Here is a 20,548-nt window from a genome sequence, read left to right on the forward strand (position 1 = left end):
ATGAAATACACTGATTAGTCACAAAGAATAAAGCACAACTTGACAGCAAACAGACCATGTAGCCAAGAACAATATAGTCCCCTTTGTGTGAGGGGGGAAAAAAATGATCTTGACCTTTTGTTGTAACAACCTTCTTGGACTTATCAGTGCAATTTTGAAAATGCCACAGATCACAGATGAACTTCTTCCCCTCCCAAAGAAACAAGAGATGAAAAGGACCCAAATGTGATGCTCTGCACGGCTGCCTGGATCCCTACGCTGGGTGCAGATCCACATTTTTACTCACACACAGTTCACTATTTTGAAACACACCTCATTGCTTGGTGGCAGCACGCATTAACATGAACATTGATCCCATAATCATTGTGTTCATGCAGAACCCTGTGTGGAACCAAGACACTTTTGATCACACACCAAACATCTCAAAGCTGAGAACACTCGTAATGTGGCACTGAGACATCTCGCCCACGAATCTTGTCGGAATGAGACAAGAGCTGTCATTTTTAGCAACAAAGCTCTGTGCTCAGGGACCTTGTTTCAAGGAGTTTGAAAGCACCTCACACACACACACACACACACACATGCAAACACACATACATGCACTAATTGCTGTCTCTGTCATCACGATGTCTTCCCTAAATACTCAAGGTTTGTTTCTGGGTTAATTACGCCTTCCTAATCCCTCTGAATCTACAGCGCGCTTCAAATCTGTTTTATGACAGACAAGAGAAGCTTTGCAATGTTTAGGTAATATTACCAGCCTGCCATTAGATGTGTTGCATTCTCCCTTCTGCAAATACAGCACATACTGCAGGATATAGATAGCAAAATGAAATGAACAGCTCATGCTTGTGTTTACCATTTATGTGTGACTATGAGTCAGTTTCTGCAGCACAGAATTCTTTTATTTATTTAAGTAGAGATAAGTTAGCCATGTGTGTCGCTGGGGTATAACCTGTGCTGCTCCCACTGCATGAGAAACCTCAGCTAAGAAAGGGGCCACGATTGTTCAGCAGCAGCATCCTACAGAGACAGAATACAGAATCAGGAAGGGAACAATTGTGCATTTTGTTCACATAAGCTAAAGGATGTTTAAAGGCTTATTTGTGGATGTGACTGTGTGTTTTTATGTACTTGCTTAAACAAGGATGAATAACTTATCCTTGAGTGGGTACACATTTACACAAGCTTTCACCTGGATGGAAACTTTCCTCAAAGGACACTGTTTAGCACTGTGTGGATACAGTGGACATAATTTTCCTCCAACCATGTGCCTATTGTCTTTAAATCCCATGAGAGTGTATGAAAGATGGCACTGAGACATGATTGTTTGTAACAGAAACTTAATTTGCGCAATCAATAATTTCTGAGTTACAGTATATTCGACTTTCATTCCAGCTGTGTCAGAGCAGTTTCATTCATAAACCCCATGTCCATATTCATATCCAGCTGGAAGACATCCGTAGCTGAAAAGACTATTAGTGAGGAAAAGGGTGGCTTTAGTTGTCCCTACCCTTGTGAGATATGACTTTTAGTTGAAGCCAGCTATCAATTATGCAAAATTTACTGCCATTGATGTGAACAACCTTGAAACTCTTGTAAGGTTTTGGAACAATGAGTCAGTCTAAACTCATGTTGCGATCAATCATGGCCACTGTAACTCAGGTGAACGATGGGCTTCTTGGCACAAACCAAGCATGCTTAAAAGAACCTGGTACTAAATCTCCTCCAACTGTGAATATCAATACAGTTTTATTGTCATCCATACAGAATATGTAACTGCCTATTATTTAATCCCGTCATCTGCTATTCATGATCAAGAACTGAACTGTGTCACATCTGTAATTTTTCTCCTTTGATTCAGTATATTGCCTCATGCACTTGTTTTATGTGTCTCATTTTGCTATGCATGCTTGTGTGCAGAAAACTCTCATTAGCCGTACATCTGTGTGTGGCTCAAAGTTTAGTTTGAACAATTACAGAGTCTCTGCATGTCTGAAAGCCCCCAGAGTAACAAACATTTTTTCACAAAAAATCACTAATCTTCTCCATCCAGTCACTAACTAGGTACACTGTTTTTAAAAAGCATCTCTATATACACATCTCTATAATAAACTGCCCACTCTTCCTCTTTTAAGTACACATGACGACCTCGTACATCTGTTTCAGCATCCTCCAAGACACGTGGCATCATATGGGTGGAACATATGGGTAATGTGACGATGCTGACCTTGGATGAAAGGCTGTTGATCACGGGTACAACTCTCTTATTGTATCATAACGTTTCCTCTCACACTACTCTCAGACATACAGATGCTTGTTTTTCATGCTTATTACTCTGTTCATCCTGTGCTTGCTCTGTCCCTCATTGTCAAAAGCTCAGACAGGGAGCTGAAACTGTTGTATTTTTTTTCCTCACCAACCACTGAAATATGCTCAGCCATGTTCTCCCATATGTCTCATCAAATTGTCGCCTGTTGTCTGTCTTTTGTTTAAAGAATAAAGTAATAAACTATCATTTGTTGCTTAATCCAAAGCAGGATGGACTTATTTTCAGCCCCTGGGAACAGGAAGTTCACATTCATAAATAGTAAGTCACACAGGCTCTATAAATAGAGACTGCATGGATTTATGTGTCCACAAAAAAAAAAAAAAAAAAAGGTTTTATGTCCCCAGATCCCTTTCCTGATGAAAATCACATGATCTGCTAATGTCAGTAGAGAGCAGGGCTTAATCACACCAGCAAGTGTGTGTGCGTACATGCTCTGTGAGCTGGTTGAATGGAGGATGGGTTCACCTCTTGGGTAGAAAACGTTGGCTTGTGGCAATTTCGTTAGCAGCAGTGGAATGATCTAGATAATACACTTATCCACAGCCCCTCTGGGTTAAGGCAAGCCACCGACATCTGATTAGATTCCACAAAGATAAAAGGATCATGAAGAATCACATGTCTAGTTTATTACTGGGTGACTTTGGGAGTCTATCCCATGAATCAACATCAGATAATAAAGTGATGACTAACTGTATTTAATCTTCAGTCAAGAAGCACAGATTTGTTTATGGTACTCATATTTTTTATATCTCAAGTGACTGAACTGGAAATGAGGTGACTTTTATTTTCATAGCTGTTCAAGTCAAATAACAACTTGTTTTGTTTTTTCTCCACCACAACAAGTTAGAAGTTGCTGTAGTGCTATTTATATATTTTTCAGTGCAGTTTTCTTTTTAGGTGGACGAATTTACTTTACAACTCCATTTCAATTATTTTTTATGACCACAATACAGTCTCACAACCAAAGATAGCCTGAGACAAAATTCTGACAATATCAGATATTTAGGACATTTCACAATGTGACCGCTGCTATGACCTACATCTACTAACCTACCAACAGGAATGTCGCATGAAATGATGCAGTGATCAGTTCAACACTGGCACTAAACCCCAATGATGAAGGTTAAACAAGCAAAATGATTTGGATTCCATCATAGATGAAAATCTTGTTGAGTTGTGGCACCCGAAGCCTTGTTTGTATGATGTGTTTCCAGCTGATGTCAAGAAGGATGTTGAATGGAGCCACGATTCATGCTTAGCTTCTTTGTTTGCCACAATAGCAGCACAGATAGACACACACTGATGACACTTTCTTGTATGTTCGCTTACATCACAGTCCACGATTCAGTAGGTGTGAGCATTGTACAGTCTACATACATCAAAGCTCATGTATTGTTCAAGTTTGTTAGATCCATATTACACAGAGTGGCTTTCAATAAACTTACAAGATTTCTGAAATCTCACAGTCTGTAGGTGTCATAAAAGGTTCAAGTATTAAATTGTAAATTCTGTTACAGGAAAATAAGGTGAGACAGACACATTTTGCCATTTTACAGTCAAAGTTATTTGTTGCACAGGAACACAGATGTTTTGGAGAAAATGATAAAGTACCTTCAGTGAGTTTTGTAGCTGCAGAGATTTACTGCCTGTACAAGACAGAGAGATGAGTGATACATTTGCAGTCCACACAGGTGCCTGAAATCATGATTCAAAGAGACTAAGCAAGAGATTTAAACTCTCGTCTTTGCGGGCAGAAAATGATATATTACAGCCTATCTTACAGATTTATTATTGAAGTTTCGTCTTCAGAAATCCTAGATATTGTTACAAATGTAAATGGTCTCTGAGGGAATTCGTTATATCCTCAGCCCCTGATGAAATAGAGAACAAAGTGTGACATTAGACAAGACATTAAGAATAGACTCTGCTGGTTAAGCACTTTATATCCTGACAGTCATTCTGCAGAGCTTTGTAATCTGAGCATGAAGAAATGTCAGTTGTTTTTAAAATATTTTTTTTTACCATGCTTGAAAATACAGTCTATTGCTTTACAGAATAAAGATGAATGAATATCTTCATCTATCATCCGCAGACTCTTTGATCTTCAGAGAGGTGGCGTTACAAACTGTCATACAGCAGCTGTTTCCTCTCCAGTGCTGATTAATTTGTTCATCCCTCCCTCACGTCATCTCTTCCTCCACTTCTTTTTGTTCGCAGTCCTCCAAAAACAACATTTATGTTCCTTGGCCTACTGAATATGAATAAGTAAAACGGTGTGAAAAGGTAGAGCAAAAATGATTAACCTCCTCAACTAAAGAAAATCTGTATGCTGTCTGCCACCTTAAAATGAGTGAATAATACTAATCGGGGTCAATAATAATAAACACTGTATTTTTTAAGAAGGCAACATATTGTGTTGAGTAACCAGAGACGAAAAAAGTGTGGGTACTTCTGTGCCTAATTTAAAAATGGCTGCCAGACAGAACCAAAGATGGGAACAGAATATAACGTTTTTGATGCATAATTTTACAGAGGCAGTGATACAGGCTGAAGGGGGTTTTTGGGTCTCACTAATAGTCTGTGACATCCAAGAAAACACAGTTTTCAAATGCCTTGGAGAGCCTCATCTTCTGCAGAGGCTTTTCTTCCATCAGGCTTTAATTACCGAGCCAAAGGACTTTTAGTTTCAATTCAGAAACTTGTTTTTCTCACAGTCTTTACAGCGCTCCTTCTTTGGGGCTCCACAGGGACTTGTCCGCATGAGAGGGTGCTAGGAGCAGAATGGCACTTTAATTCTACCCCGTTCCCCACACCCACCTCCTCCACCCCCCTTGCAGATCTAGCAATCAAATACATTCGGTGTGATTTGATTTTAATTATAGGATTTTCACACACTTCAACACAACCTTGGGCAAAGCAAGATGATCTTGCACACTGAGAGAAGAGTGTATAGAAAGGTTTAATAAACTAAACGCCAAATGATTATTCCATGACACTGTTTCCTGTATTGTGAGGATACGGATAAATAGACAAGTGAGCAACAACCCATGAATTGGTAATTTGTTTTTAGTGATGTACTGTTATCATTACATGTGGAGCAGCTGCTGGGATCATTTCTTCACTAACCCTCCAGGATTTTACTGGTTAGAAATCTCCCTTTCAAACTCTTCCTCAGTGGGAAGGAAAACTCAATAACTGGAACAAATCTAGTCTTCAGACCCAATACACAAAGTGTTGCTTTCTGTTCACACACACACACACACACACACACACACACGCACGCACACACACACACACACACACACACACACACACACACACACACACACACACACACACACACACACACACACACACACACACACACACACAGTTTCTCCTGTTGAATCATACCACTGTCAGAGAGACAGATGATATCTGTAACACTCAAAGATGATGCTTTTCAGCCCAATTCCCCCATCAGTGGGATTTCATTAGTGCTGTGCAACACCTTCAGCAAGATCATTTGTCTTATACTCAATATTCAACAAACCTGAGGGTGAGTAGTTGAAATGATTATTATTATTATTATTATTACTATTATTATTGCTTTGTTGTGCAACTAACTACATTAAAATAACAGCTTCAAAATGATTTTGATTGGACAAAGACTTGTAATAGGGAGAATGGTGTTTCTTTAATTTCCGCTCTGTGCCCTGAACGCTTGTCCTTGCACTATTTAACTTGGGTTGTGCAGGTACGATCAGCAGCGACAAATAGTTTCCATTTCTTTCTGCTTCACATTGAAAGTTTTCCATTGACAAAATAATGGAGAGCTTTGATTGAAAGAAGGAAATTAATTGTGTAATTACTCAGCTTTGTTAGCAGTGATATTCTTCAATAAAAACAAGTTGATGCACGACAAATTGGAGATATTTGGAGCTATCCCATTGAGAGTAGGGTACAAGCAGAAACATAGAAGGTTAAATGTTTGATGAAGAGCTGCATATGACACGCTTTTATTGTATTTTTCGGTAAACACATCTCCCAAAAAACGTATTTTACCTTGCAGTGAGGGTGCTGCACTGTTGTAAAGTCAATAGTTACTGTTGTGTTACTCCCAAAACATGTAAGTTAGGTTAATTTGTGAATCTAAATTGCCCTGTAGCTGTGAAATTGCCCTGGAGGGTGTGATCTTAGATTGGCTCCAGCTGCCCTGTAACCCTCTAGAGGATGAGCGGTAAAGAAAAAGGATGGATGGATGACTGTTGTGACATCCTTTGCTGTACTTCTGGCTGATCTTATTTTCGTCAAGATCTGAACAGCAGGTGTGTGCTACAATTCAGCAGCTGGCATTCCTCTGACTGACTTACGTTATGATCCACATCATCTTCCAACACTGCAGAAAATACAGCCTGATGGTTGCTAGCATATGTCTTAGTTCTGTTGATCATATGGTTACATATTGGTGAGATAACAAGTGACTCTAATGCACTGGATAGCTCATCAGGCAAATGTACTCATAGAAATGTTTTCATCAGCATTAACAACACAGCTCCAAAACAGCTGAAAGTAATCAGGAAACAGTACAAAAAGTACTAAAAATGCAAACAGGAAAGTACAAACATCTGTAAGTGTATTCTAAATCCACTTGTGGCAGCAGAGGCCGCTGTTGCTGCCCCTCAGTAGATGTTACATAGTGTTGCTTTAAAACAAAAGATATTACTGCAACAATGTGAGCATAAGCCCTGACACAAATTTTTGTCACTCATTACAGACAGACACACACCCACCTCATTCTCCAATACACATGATGGAGGTTGAACTGGTTTGGGAATCAAACACAGGCATTGTGTGCAGTTTGACAACAACTTAGCAGTAGAAACCTCGAGAGTGGTCTGTTTGTAGCAAAAATGAAAATCTGAAAAAGATTTTATCTGATTCTGAAAGGAACTGAGCACTGAGGAGCCACACATTACCCATAGTCATTATTTATGTAGTAGTCTTTTTTTTCTTCAAACTTCAGAAAAGAATCTACAATGCTTGTTTTACACAAACTAATATATTTATCATTTATTTATCTGCAAGTTGGAATGTTTTCTTTAATAATTAATTTGTACTTAACATTTGAGAACATCAGGATGTGCAGTGAATGTTACAGTAGCAGTGCAATGAAAAAGAGAGGTACACACATACACATATTTCATATTGTTTGATGCCTCAAAGTGTTGTTATATTAAAATAAAGGGACCCCCTGGTGTATCACCACCAACACACTGGCAGTAGCATCAACACACAGCATTGAGTAAAATGAAGAGAAGGCTCACAGTGTCCTACATTGTAGCAGCTCCCATAATCCGCATGGGCACATTTTTTCATTTCCACCTGGAAGCCTGCCAAATCCAGAGGATTTCTCCACTGTTGACAATATTCCCCTGCCCAGATGAGAGGACGTATCCTTCTATGGATATTATGGTTAGTGCCATAAATGATATAGCTACGAACTGGGCAAACATCTGAATCTCTGTCTTGTGATAAAAAAAGGACAAAATAATGAACTTTGTTAATCTTCTTCAAACATTAAAGTAGGTTTCCTTACTAAGAAAAATAAATGAAGAGTGGTGCACAACCTTGGTGGGGTTACACTCCCCTCTGACTTCATCACTAATACAGTGAATGATTTTAATAATATATTCAAACAGCTGTTCAGTTATTCTGTCACATTATTGAGTCGCCGCTTTAATTGTCACACCTCTGAAACTTGCTCACTCTTTTATTGGGTGCAAAAGGACATTCAACCACATTGCAGAAAGGTGCAAAACTTAAATGGGCACTGCACATGAAGGTGAAAACAAAGATAGCAAACAAATGTCTCGTTTTCTTGTGTTCGTTGTTGTCTGCACTACTAGTGTGCCGTTTGTGGTTTAAAAAGCTGAAAAAAAGGTTTGAATTGTCCACAAGCAAAAGCACATATGGTTGTCACAAAGGCCATTCACAATTGAAAAACAAATTCTTTTTTTATAAGTAATACTGCTTTTTTTCTCTCCATAATGTGTTGCTAATGAACAAAAATCATGAGCAGAAAAAGCAGGAAAGATACACTTTCTACAGGAAAGAAACTTTTACATTGAAGCATTGTTAACAAAGACACTCAAAAGAGGAACAATCACAACATGTTGGTGACATATTCAACAAGTCCTAATAATGTTGAGTGTGCACCCTCATTTTATCAACATTCTGCGCTGTCCAGTAACCTACTGCATCATATCGTCTTCTTTTTTTAAGTGGATACCAAGCTTTTTAATGGCTTTTATTTTGTGTCTAAAGAGGAAAGCAGAAACTCTGGAAGTGATACCAAAGTTAAGTCTTTGTTGCCTCTTTTACATTGCTTCATCAAAAACAAACAGGATTGAACAAATGTCCACCACAACATTAAGGACTAACATAAATTAAGCTGCAAAAAGCATCAATTTTATCCACTAAGCAGTGCCTTTGATCCTTAAATCCACTGTTGATTTAATGTTTGATTTTTTTTAGATAAAGCATATTAATGGATCAAAACTTTTCTTCTTGTTCACTAACATTGCAGAACACATCATGTCTGCTCTCATAAGACACCCCTTCAAATCACTACATTTTATTGATTGTGACAGACTTTGAGAAACACCAGCAAACCAGTGGCTGCTCAACCCCTCACTCATTCATAAACACACATAATTACAACCCAGATGAGGATTTAAGGATTGTCCTTGAAGGTCAAGCCCAGTCCCTGCCGTCACTGGGCACTGATCTGGCGTCCACAGCTCTGTTGATACGCCAGTCCTGGGCAGCTTTCCGACATCGCTATTAACCTGAGCAGAGCCGTATCCATAAAGCTGTTTGGGATATGGCAGCTGCTCAAGGGGCAGAGAGGTATTAAGCGTAGATTTACAAGAATGAAAATGTCCTCCCTCTCTCATAATCTCTGGTCTTTTAACACGCAAGACAAGCCATACGCACATAAACATACACAGACACACACACTCTTACGTAATTTTTGTCAGCACACTGCGTTGGCTTATTTGGACATACTCTCTATGTGCTGACAGAAGGCATGCACTGTCACTTCTTAACTGACTTCCATCCCCTGTTTGGGCTCATGCATAACATTTAGACAATCAGCCATGTTGGGACACATAAAATAATCAACAGCGAGGGTGGTTCTCATCCACTTTGAACTCATGAGCATCCACCCCATTTCAGCTGGCCTCTGGTTCGGTACCTCATTGCTCTTCAAACAGCGGGGAGGCTCACAGCATGTAGCACTCTACCATGTAAGTCAGGAATAGTGTTCCACAACACATCAAAGCCTGTTTGAGCTCACATTCACTACAAATATAGCACAGCATTGTCAATATAAGGAATGCAACCGAAAAGAGCTGTTTTTCAAAGAGGAGTCAAATGAAAGCAGAATAGAAAACACAGAATGACAGTAGGTCATATCATTACTGTTGACTGATGCAACAGCACTTCTTCAGATGAGGAGATGAATTTTAAGTCTCCCTGTGACATCTTCAGGGTTGAAATTAAATGGACGCATCAACACAGTCTGAATCCAGTGAATATGGAGTCTTTGAGACTACATAACCAGACCCTATAAATATGCAAAAACTCTTTCCTTTGGGATTTGACAGAAGCCACAAACAGTCAGAATACTTAGCTTCTCGATCCCAGTGGCCATACTGGATCCCTTACATCACATCCTTTAGGAATCAAAAGCGCGATCTTCACAGATCTCCAGAGCAGCTTTACTAGCACCACCAAACACTTCCACGTTTGCATCAATCCATGGAACCACATTGCCGGGCATGTAAGCTGAGCAGTTGGCCAGGCCCATGATGTCCACTGGTCGCAGCACTCGGTCCCACATGTTGAACTGGCTCAGCTCTCCCACAAAGGCCTGGGTGGCATCAAAACGGCCTCCGACTATGTCCTTCATAAAAAAGCAGAGGATCAGAGTTTATGATACAAGTTTCCTTCGGAGGAAAATGTAAACAGACTTTAATTAAAATTGATGAATTCTGTTTGATTTTCATTAAACTGCAATATGACGCTGGATATTTTTAAGTATGCTGCCACTTTAAAAGTGTTATGAAATCTCTACCATTGTGCAATCTGCAGCAATCTCACCTTGTAAGTATGACTGAAAGATAAAGCAACACAACTCTCCTTAAGCTCCAAATTAATGCAGTATTCTCTCTGTGGACATTATTCAGACGTCACTGTACATTTTTAAAATATATACATGGTCGCTGTCATGAAGACAACTGCTTAAATGACCTGCTAACGTGGCTCCCAAGGGCATAATGTTGCAGTTTAGAAATAGATGAATGAGGTATTACTGAAAGGGCCACAATAGCGTGAGAAGAGCTTCTCTGTCTCTTTTCCCCTACTCCCTGCTCTGTGCCTCCGGCAATGAGCTCAGGGGAGAATACACAGATATCTTACCAACACAAGGAAAAACACACACTCACACACTCATACAGGCACACACCTGTTCTAAGCTTCTCTACTGCTCTCACCTGCTCCTGGCCCAGGATGATCACCCCTCCAGGTTTAATTGGGTGCCAGGGGGCCAGGTTGTCCCCAGTGCCTAGGCGCTCGCCATCCTGGTAAGCCTCCCAGAAACCGTCTCTGGTTGTCCAGGTGATGCAGATGTGGTGCCAGCGCCCATCACTCACAGACAGAGGAAGCTGGGCCACCTGGTGCAGAGTTTCAGGCAAAGGGTGAGTGACATGAGAGCAGGGAGAGGAAGGGGAATATGAGGGGGCAAGATGAGTCAAGAGAGGTTTAAGATTAATTGCAGCATGTTAGAAACAAGGACAGTAATTAGAAGGGTTACGGCTTCAAAGAGACAGCCCTGTGCAGAGAATTCTCCAGATGAGCCAGTGCGACATATAAAATTTAGATTACCCAGGTGACATCAAGGGATAGAGCATCCTTCAAAGCAGTCGGGTAGCTAACAGCAAAACAGTGTCCTCTTATGCGTTTGTGCTTTGTTCAGAGATCAAAGAAAAGTAACTGGTTATTTTACCAACCCAATGCAATGACATCACAGTCCACTGAGGATAGTGCAACACATGAGATTGTGAACGTGTCACTAACTCATTAGGCTTTTTCTTTGGAGCCTGAAGACCTCCACACCCATCTGTAATACTGTTTAGTTGCAGCTCAAGAAACAAATAAACCTGAAAAGATGGGAAGAGTCACTGAAAATAAAATTCAAGTCACTTGCAATTACAGAAGCAATTGACCTGGTTAAGGAAGCCGTGTGGCATTTTGAAGCTGCTGGGGCTATAGTGAACACTAGTGGCATAATTATAAAGTCTCACTGAGTCAGAGTATTCTGTGCTTCACTGACTGTTTAAAGATTTAAAATGAAAAATAAAGTCTTGTCAAATATTCTGCAGCATTTAATACATTACAGCTGTGATGCTTGGTACACAAAGAGCTTAATATTGAAACACTGTATCCACAGGGCATACATGGCTATGAATACATGACTCACTCATTTTCATTTAAATGACTACAAGTGGTCTCATCTCAAAACATAAAAGGCACAATTTTACAGTTATTACATAGAAGGATTTTTTTCTACTAAGTAATAGGCTTTTTCCAGAGTAGATACTTTGACTTCAGGATAAGCAAAGGTGCCATTTTGTTCTATGTCCCAGTGAGCCAACATGTGCAATAGCAGCAGAATCCTAGAGCTGGTAAATCTAAAAGACTGAAAAGCTACATCTATGCTTCTTCCATAAGGACATGTCAAAATATCTGCTGTGGAAAAGAACACCTAATGCCTTATATTTATGGTTCAAAGGATATTTTATTCCTCAAATCCACAAAGAGTGCAGAATGGGTCCTAAACAGTTTTTAGACTGTCATGTTAAAGGAGAACAAGTCAATACATTTTCTGCCTCCAAGCAAGGGTGATACAAATTATGTCTCTTAATGTGGATTCATTGTAAAGAATGAGCTCTCCCAGTAAAAATCAAGCACGTTAAACATATTAATTTTGAACGGTAATAATACAAATCTGTAATCATCTGCATTTAATTACTTGAAGTCTCTGTAAAATTTGAATTTCTATTCCAGATAACACCGAGTTCATAAAGCTGAGAGCATCAGATTACACATGAACACTTGCCGAAGGAACACAGAGATAATGTTGTACAAGACTGGTTGAACTCATTACAGATTAAACTCCTGGCAGTCATATTTGACAAGAAAATGGAGATGCCATACGCATATTTTATTGAACTTGGAGTTTAACTCAGAAAGCAAATTATGAGAGAATCTTAATGAGGTTATCACTTTAACAATATAGGGTCCCCCTCCGCATAGCTACCCCCAAATACAGAAGACTTTGCACTTCTTAATTCCTTCCTTCCTTCTCCGTGTGCAGTCAAATGAAAGCATAAATAATGTTCCCCAGTGGACCCTGTTATCACTGTGAACAAGTTCAACACATGGATGTGCTGCTGCACATGTGGTAATCATATTCACTAGTCTTGTCTTGCCCTCCTCCATCTTGCTTTCGTTCTGTTGCTTTCTTTTCTAGTTTCCAGCACATTATGACTTCCTTTTTCCTGGCATCTTCTGATCTTTCACTCTTTCCCCCTCTCTTCTCAGCACTCCATCATGCCCAAAGCTCTGCAGCTTTTCTGTTTCCTACCCCTTTTGCTCGTTCTCGCACACATACTCTCATCCCTTTCTCCCACTATCTTTTTCTCATCTGTCTGACTTGAACACATGTATAATGCATGGTGAAGGGGAAGCTGCGAGGAGACCTGCCTGTGCCAATAACGCCCAACGTAAACAAGACAGTGGGAAAAAAAAATCCTCTCCAGTGTGGGAAAATTCTACCAAAAAAATCCCCCCAAATCCATTGTTACACTGCTGCAGAAGGAACTGTGCCATCAGCAAACAGAAAAATCTGTTTTTACAGCTTACACTAACTTAACAATTACAATTCTTTCCCTTTTAAGACTAAATGTAATAAAATATTCATGTATGTTTCTACCACTTTGTTTTCTGTTGTGCTAATTGAAGTCCCATTGACTAGGAGCTTGCAGCATATGACCGTGTAGCTACAATACAATGTCTACAGAGAGGAAAGAAGATGAGGCCTTCAAATGAGCACACATGGCAGCTTAAGTTCTCTAATGAATTACTGTTATTCTTGGGGGTGTGTGGAATGTAGGTCAATGATATTAAATGTTTATAAGGTACAAAATTAAATATTCAGAGCTGATGGTCAGTGAAACTCAGCTGTATCGTTATTGTGCTCATATGTACATGCTGTAACTAGCTGCTGGTTTCACACCACAAAGAGAATGTATACATGTGTTCTTTGCACTTATTAGAGTCACTGCCGATCCACGTTTGCTGCTTCAGCCAGCAGTGTTGCAAATAATAAATGATTCTGAGCTTCTGAAATTAGGGCAGAATAAAAGTATCAGTCGTGCTCTCCTCTCCTTCCACAAATCCTGAAAGAACACCATTCTCATTATGGACCGGCCCAATATCCCGCCAAAGTGTGTAATATACCCACGGGTCCACTAGGATAGGCGTGAAAAATACATGCATGTATACTCAGTGCCAACAACTCCATCTAGTGGCTGTTGTAATTATGATCCGGAGAAGTGACGTAGTTCAGATGACGTCGATATAAGATAAATATCCTTATTTGGAGGTGGCAGGCTACAGCTACAGGTGACTGGTGTTTGCTTTCCACTTACAAATGTGAATGTCAGTAACTATAATTGTTGTAGTGTTTGCTGTTGCTATGACAATGATGTTGTGTAACTATAAGGAAGTAACCTTATCCCACACCACGTTTTGAGTGATCACTTTAATCTAAAACGATCTTTTCATAACCCTAACCAAGTGTTTTTGTGCCTAAACCTAACCAGACCTTAACCACAGTGTGATACAAGGTAATATGGACCTACCTTATCATTGACCAGAAGCTCAATGGGGTTGTTCCCCCATTCAATGAGGACTATCTCGTTGGCTTGTCCTGGCACACCATATGAGAACGGGGTTCCTATGCCGGGGCTGGCGCTGGACTTGAGCCACATACACACGGTGAAGGCGTACATTTCTGGGAGGCTCTTCTTGATGCGTCCATACAGGTAGTTAGTGCGCAGAGGGAGGGACACCTTGAAATCCTCAGGTGACTTAAAGGCATTGTTACCTGTTGATAGATAATGGCAATGTGGTTATATGTTTAAAGTAATCTTTGTTGTGTTATGACATCAAAGTAATCTTTTTTGTCCTGTTCTGATGATAATTTTAGTAGAAGTGTCTGAGAATGGTGATCACAATTATTGCAAAAATCATCAACAATCAGGAGGAGGATGACAAGGACGAAGATCACTGGGAAAGATGCAAAATGAAGGTTCTAGTGTTGGTCATGGATTGCCAGCTACTTCTAATAAGACATCACTTTGGCGGTGGGATTCATAAGTCATTCTGCAAACCAGTCTGTTGGCTGCAATTAAAAGACAATGTGCCATATGGAGTCCCAGGACACAAAAATACAGTACTCATTGTTATTATTATTATTCTCATCAGGCTTTTCACATGGGTGTTCACACTCTGTTTGGGTTGGTTAGTTTGTGTGTAGCTCAGAAACAGTGGTAGGATGCATTCAGGCTTGTAAGAGGTTAGTAAATCAGTGATATAATCTGGATTCTGTGAGAAGTCTTGCTGCCGAATTTTCAACTAGTTGAAGTTTGGAGAGGTTGTTTTGAGGGTGACAGAAATGTAGCAAGTTACATTAATTAAAGTGGGATGTTTGAAAAGCATGGATGACAGTTTCCAGATTCTTAGTGGATACATTATAAAGTTGGAGAAAGCATGACTGAACAATTCACTTCATCTGTTGATAGACTACAAATGTGTGAGATGAGGGTTAGGGTTAGGGTTAGGGTTGTTTCAGTTAGGCTTGTGCCCCTGCTTTGGGGTAAAGGTTACCATTTCTGAGGATGACTAATGAAGCTGTAACCAGTGGCAATAAAAAAACTGTGGTTACTAGTCAACATCATAAAGACGACTAAAAGCCCAGTGTGGGCATTGGAACAGAAAGGATACACTGTTTACTCAGATTTTCTATTATTTTTGAGTGTATGTTGTAGGTCTGCTGTCCTTCCTGTCCAAGACACAATGGGATGATGGTCTAGGACAGGAAGGATGTTTTCCACAATATCCAATGTCTTAAAAACAGAAAAACGGCAGGTAATTCTCCTTCTTCTCTTCCATAAACCTGATTATTGAATCTCAAATTAAGAGAACTAAGGGTCTCTGTAGTTGATGTTGTACATGTGAACCAACGCAGCCGTGTCCAGAGGTTGTGCAAACTGTTGCTGCAGCGGGTGCCACTCAGCAGCAGGGGAAGCCATGACACAGGACCGCTGGAGATGTTGCAGGAGAGATGTTGAGGAGCAGGGAGAGATACCCCGTTTCTTGACCCCTCAAGCTGTTCTCCTGGGGCAGCCCCAGAGAAAAGATGGTCCAGCATCTGTCAGATATACCGGTGGCGCAAAAGAGTTTGACAGCACAAGGTAATTCTTGTTGCTCATCAGGTCAAAGAGAGGGAGAGAGTCTGAAAACAGTCGCCCAGGAGGCCTAACTAACATTACATTTATTTTCATCAGGCAAAAGGACCAGGGAAACACCTGGAATGAGGCCAGGTTTCAATACAGCCAGCTGTGAGGTGAGCTGAATTGAGCTTGCCACTGCAGGGGTTCATTGATCAAACATTCCATGGCTCTTAGCTCTGATTTAACACCAGACAATCAGAAATAACCATCCTGACCAATGGTATCATGAGTCTGGGTTTGGTGTCTTGACTGTTGCTACAGCTGGCTAGTACGGCTAACTAAAAGCAACAACAGACATGTCCAAACTTTGAATCAGCTGAAGTTCTGGGACTCTATAAGCCATCAACTGAATCAAAGAGCTTGCAGACACAAAGGCAGGCAAAACAGGATAAAACTTGGCATGTAATATTAACTTAATAAACAAATGTGAACCTGTAAAATCTCTCAGCATTTGATAGCGTGTTCAAGTTGTGCTCATGTAATGAGTTGCCGTTTAATGAAGGTGAAAAAACCCAACAATTTGGTATTTGCTCCCAATACAGAACAGCCACTCATTAGATTATAAATACTGAAGCATTGGTGTGTAAGCAATATGTTACTCTTATAACATGTTGCTAACAGAGGTATGTAGAGGTAACACTGCAAACAAAGTGTAAGCATTTCATTAGGGAGCATTTTTACTTAAGTCCACCTCAGGTTTTGGAGCTTTGACTATGTTCAACAGACAGCTGACATAATAACAGTATAAAAATAACAGAAAATCACAATAAGCATGACCTGTCCTCTCTACGGTCAGTTGGAGCCAAATGGATCACAGCTTGTGGATTATACTGTATGCGGATGTTGGTCAGTAAAAGATTACAAGAGTTTAAACATTTAAAATAAACAAGAAAACACAGGAATAAACAAGAAACTAGAGTAAATATAAATGCAAGATCATGTCTGATCAAGATAGACAGGCACGCAGTGAGTGAGAGAGAGAAGCTGAATAAAAAATTAAAGAGACAATGAGAATAACACAGGTGAAAAAAGAGAAAACCTCACAAATGCACTACTTTGCACTGTGGTTCGCACTAGGGCAACTGTAATAGGACTGAGCCACAGTTTTGTCTCTGTGTTGAAAGTAGTATTAGCTACTCTCTCCACTATTAACAGCAATTATGCATGAATACTGCCATTTCTCTGGCTATATGACACATGTATACCATGATGCATATATAACAGTCACGTTGACAATCTGCAAGTCAGTATAAGGGTTACAACAAGTACACAAAATAGTACAAAAAGCCTCAAATTCCCAGCTGACAAAACAACACTGCAAACTACAGCCTCAATAATCACTGAATCAACACCTCTCTGACACCTTCTTGACATAAGTCGAACTTAAGAAGGCTCACAAAGATATTATTTATTGCAGGGTTGTGGTATTGGCTCTAGGTGGTAATGTTGTTGTGCCCACTTCCTTTAACTTTGGTTAACCCAAACATATCTGCAAACAGCCACTGAGTGAATCACCTGAGCCTCAAGGGGCATAGGGCTACAAGAAATGTCCAGTGAGTGATAAAATAATCTTCTAAAATATTTTTCCTTTAGGCAGAGATGTGATTTTGATATCTACCATCAAAGTGATACCCTCGAGTGTGGACATCTCTCCAATATTGCTTAAACTAATTAAGCATTCAGTGTTGCATTCCAAGCCTCATTTTCAAGACCAGGAGCAACGATGAGAATGGCTCTGAGAAAAACTATGTTGTGAGATTTTTACTTGCATCGTCAGAAATTTGCACAGGGATTGACTAATTAGTGCTAAATCTAGCTGACAAAAAAAAAACAAAAAACAGAAAAAGTCTGGTGTTAAACATGGCCAACATTTCACATCACCCATTGTATCACTTACTTTTCTCAAGCTCGGTGATCCTCTCCAGGAGGGAATTGAGAGCACTCTCTGTGCGTTGGCGGTGGGCCGCTGTTTCATTGTAGAGCTGGCTCTTTTCCTCCTCCAGCTCGGCCACCTTCCGGAGGAGCTGGGTCTCCAGTGCCCCCAGACGCTGCCGCAGCAGCTCCCGCAGCTCTGGTGGTAGGGGAGCCAGGGCCGAGACAGTTCCAGCTGACACATTTGTGCTAGGGAGACGCAAACTCTGCTGCTGGGAGGCAGAGTCGGAAATATTGCAAGGAACACCAGACAGGCAGGTGGATGGATGATAGATTGATAGATGCAGGGGCGCAGTGGAACAACACAACAATGACACAATTAATTCAGGTAATTGTGCAGGTTTCATTTCAACAGGCATTAAATCTCCATCAAGACCTACATTTGCAGTAGATCCCTGATGTCCTATCTACATTTGAGGTCTGTTATCCTGTGAGCAACATTGTTTTTTACACAGCAATATCAAAATGAAGATATGGTGGACTTTGATTGGTGACCTGCCAAACCCCAGTGGCTGGGTCGGGTATTAAAGGTAGGCGCCACATGTGACGTCACCCAGACTTCACATTGGGTGTGATCACAGATGGTTTTCAAAAAGGGGGACAACAACTGCACAGGCCCAAGCTGTGCTGCATTCACTGTGCTGAAAAATGCCCTCAGATGTTCATTTCTAAAGCTGTGCTAATGTGCTGCCCTGCTGTCTGGTTCACTTTGGGATCCAGACACTGTGGCACATTCACTGAGTTTGATTAATCCTTTCTGATACAATGGAACCATCTGAAAGGCTCAAATGAGAGTTTCCCTGGCACTGAAGCAAGCAATTGCAAAGTCTTGAATATAATATTGTTAATATATGCACATGACTTTGATTAGTGAGAGAAGTCCTGCTCCAGGGAGCCATATGTTATCAGCAACAGCAGCCTTGCAATAATCATTATGTTAAGCAGATGCAGATCAATAGATATGTGATTAAAATGCAATATAATATGTAACCTCACAGCTGTAGTATATCCTTGATTTGATCAGGGTATTAAAGCTTCTAATCAAGGAGAGAGGGGAAGGGAGAGAGAAGGAGGATAAAGGGATGGATGGATCGGCAATGCAGCATTGCCTACTGTATATAGAAATAACCTTGAATTCAAATAAATAATACTGTGATTCTTTATGGTATCAGGGGTGTCAGATGGTGAAAAATGCTCTATATTGTTGTTACGAGATAAGAGATAAAGCCAAGGTTTATACCCACCTTCTTCTGTAAAGAACTTCACTATAAGTGACCTCAATATCAGTTAAATGATCCTTGAGCCTTGTGAAATTAATGCACACAGCAGAAGTGAGGTGTTCAACAAAGAGCTATTTGTGATGCAAAGCTCTCATGTCAACAGGAATATGAACGTCTACATCAAAAGCATTAGATATCCTTTACAATTTCAATGCTCTGATGCAGGTGAAATTTGCTGGAATTAATTTAGTCAGCTGCTATATGAATAATTAGTCACATGACTGCAAATAAAACATTATGTAGAACACACACACACACACACACACACACACACACACACACACACACACACAGTACCTAATAAATTATTCAGGGTTGCATTGCAAACCCCTGCACTACATGCATGATTACACCTTTGACACGATTTTTTTTGTTGCACGTCTTATTGATGCTTGTTTCACCATCAGAGTCATATTTGATTGATAACGTATAGATTACGTGACCTTTGGATCTCACGGCTCCCCATTTGAGCTCACAGTGTCCTCAGACGTGTTTGTATTGCTCTGAGGTGGCAATGTGAAAAGGCAGAAACATACCACTAAGGCTGAGGAGCTTTATAACATAAATATACTTAAGTGATTGTGTTGATTGACAGTTATAACACGCCAGAAGGGAAAAAAGTGATTTTCCGTTACGCAGGAGATGCATGTTTGTGCCACCTTACCTCCAAGTTCTCCAGCCGACCTTTGAGACTTTGCATCGTTTTGCCCAGCTGGTCTATAGTCTCCCCGGGGTCCCGGGGCAGGTCCCCCATTGTGTTTTTGCCGTACTCCTTCCGTCTGGAGCCCTGACCCCGGGACTTGCCCTGCGAGGACTCGTCGGCTGCCGCCTCGCAGCGCGCCAGTTTGGAGTTGAGCTCTTTAATGGTTCCCTGCTGGCTCACTATAGTCTCCTTCTGCTGCAGGATGGTCTCCCGGAGCTGGATGATCGTGTTCCGCAGCTCGTCCTCCACAGAGCTGCTGCTCTGGACACGGTTCCCAGACGGACCATACCCGCAGCCCGGCTCTGCGCCCGGGGGAATGGCGTTACACACGAAGCGGCTACCTGTAGCATCCTGGGTTCGCACTGTGCGTCCACTGACCAGGTATAACAGTCCAACTACTAAAGTCAGCATCCCGACTAGATATACAAATCCCACGTTTTGAAGGAAAACAAACCAATCCTAAGAGGCAGACTGAATGTTTGAAGTCTCCGGTAAAATGATCAAATAAACTTCTTTCAACACAAAACTCGTTAATTCAAGTGTTTGTGGACATTTTGTGGACTTCCAAAGTGTAACAAAAGGCCAAACAAAGTCTGCTGTGTTGTCTCTAAAAACATGAGAAAAATCAAATCAGAATCCGCAGTGAAAAATCGTAAATCATACATCCACCAACCAC

The 20,548-nt window shown here is 40.6% G+C and overlaps 1 protein-coding gene across 1 annotated transcript; it reads right to left on the reverse strand.

Moving 5' to 3' along the window:
- Positions 1-10,055: 10,055 nt before the first annotated feature.
- Positions 10,056-20,283, reverse strand: nptx2a (neuronal pentraxin 2a). The gene is made up of 5 exons (XM_053338565.1): positions 19,834-20,283; positions 17,855-18,101; positions 14,305-14,549; positions 10,873-11,052; positions 10,056-10,283 (listed from the first exon to the last, which is right to left on the reverse strand). The coding sequence occupies exons 1-5, from the start codon at positions 20,281-20,283 to the stop codon at positions 10,056-10,058; spliced, it is 1,350 nt and encodes a 449-aa protein (XP_053194540.1).
- Between the last annotated feature and the right edge of the window lie 265 nt (positions 20,284-20,548).

The sequence above is a fragment of the Scomber japonicus genome, chromosome 18, assembly GCF_027409825.1.
Source record: "Scomber japonicus isolate fScoJap1 chromosome 18, fScoJap1.pri, whole genome shotgun sequence".
NCBI classification, from domain to species: domain Eukaryota; kingdom Metazoa; phylum Chordata; class Actinopteri; order Scombriformes; family Scombridae; genus Scomber; species Scomber japonicus.

Bases quoted from the DNA above. Each gene is read 5' to 3' on its own strand.
- nptx2a (XM_053338565.1), bottom strand. From the start codon at position 20,283: ATGCTGACTTTAGTAGTTGGACTGTTATACCTGGTCAGTGGACGCACA. The intron at 18,102-19,833 runs GTAAGGTGGCAC...TCTGCCTCCCAG, and splicing joins GTCGGCTGGAGAACTTGGAG to CAGCAGAGTTTGCGTCTCCC. The intron at 11,053-14,304 runs GTAGGTCCATAT...ACTCTGCACCAG, and splicing joins AGCTTCTGGTCAATGATAAG to GTGGCCCAGCTTCCTCTGTC.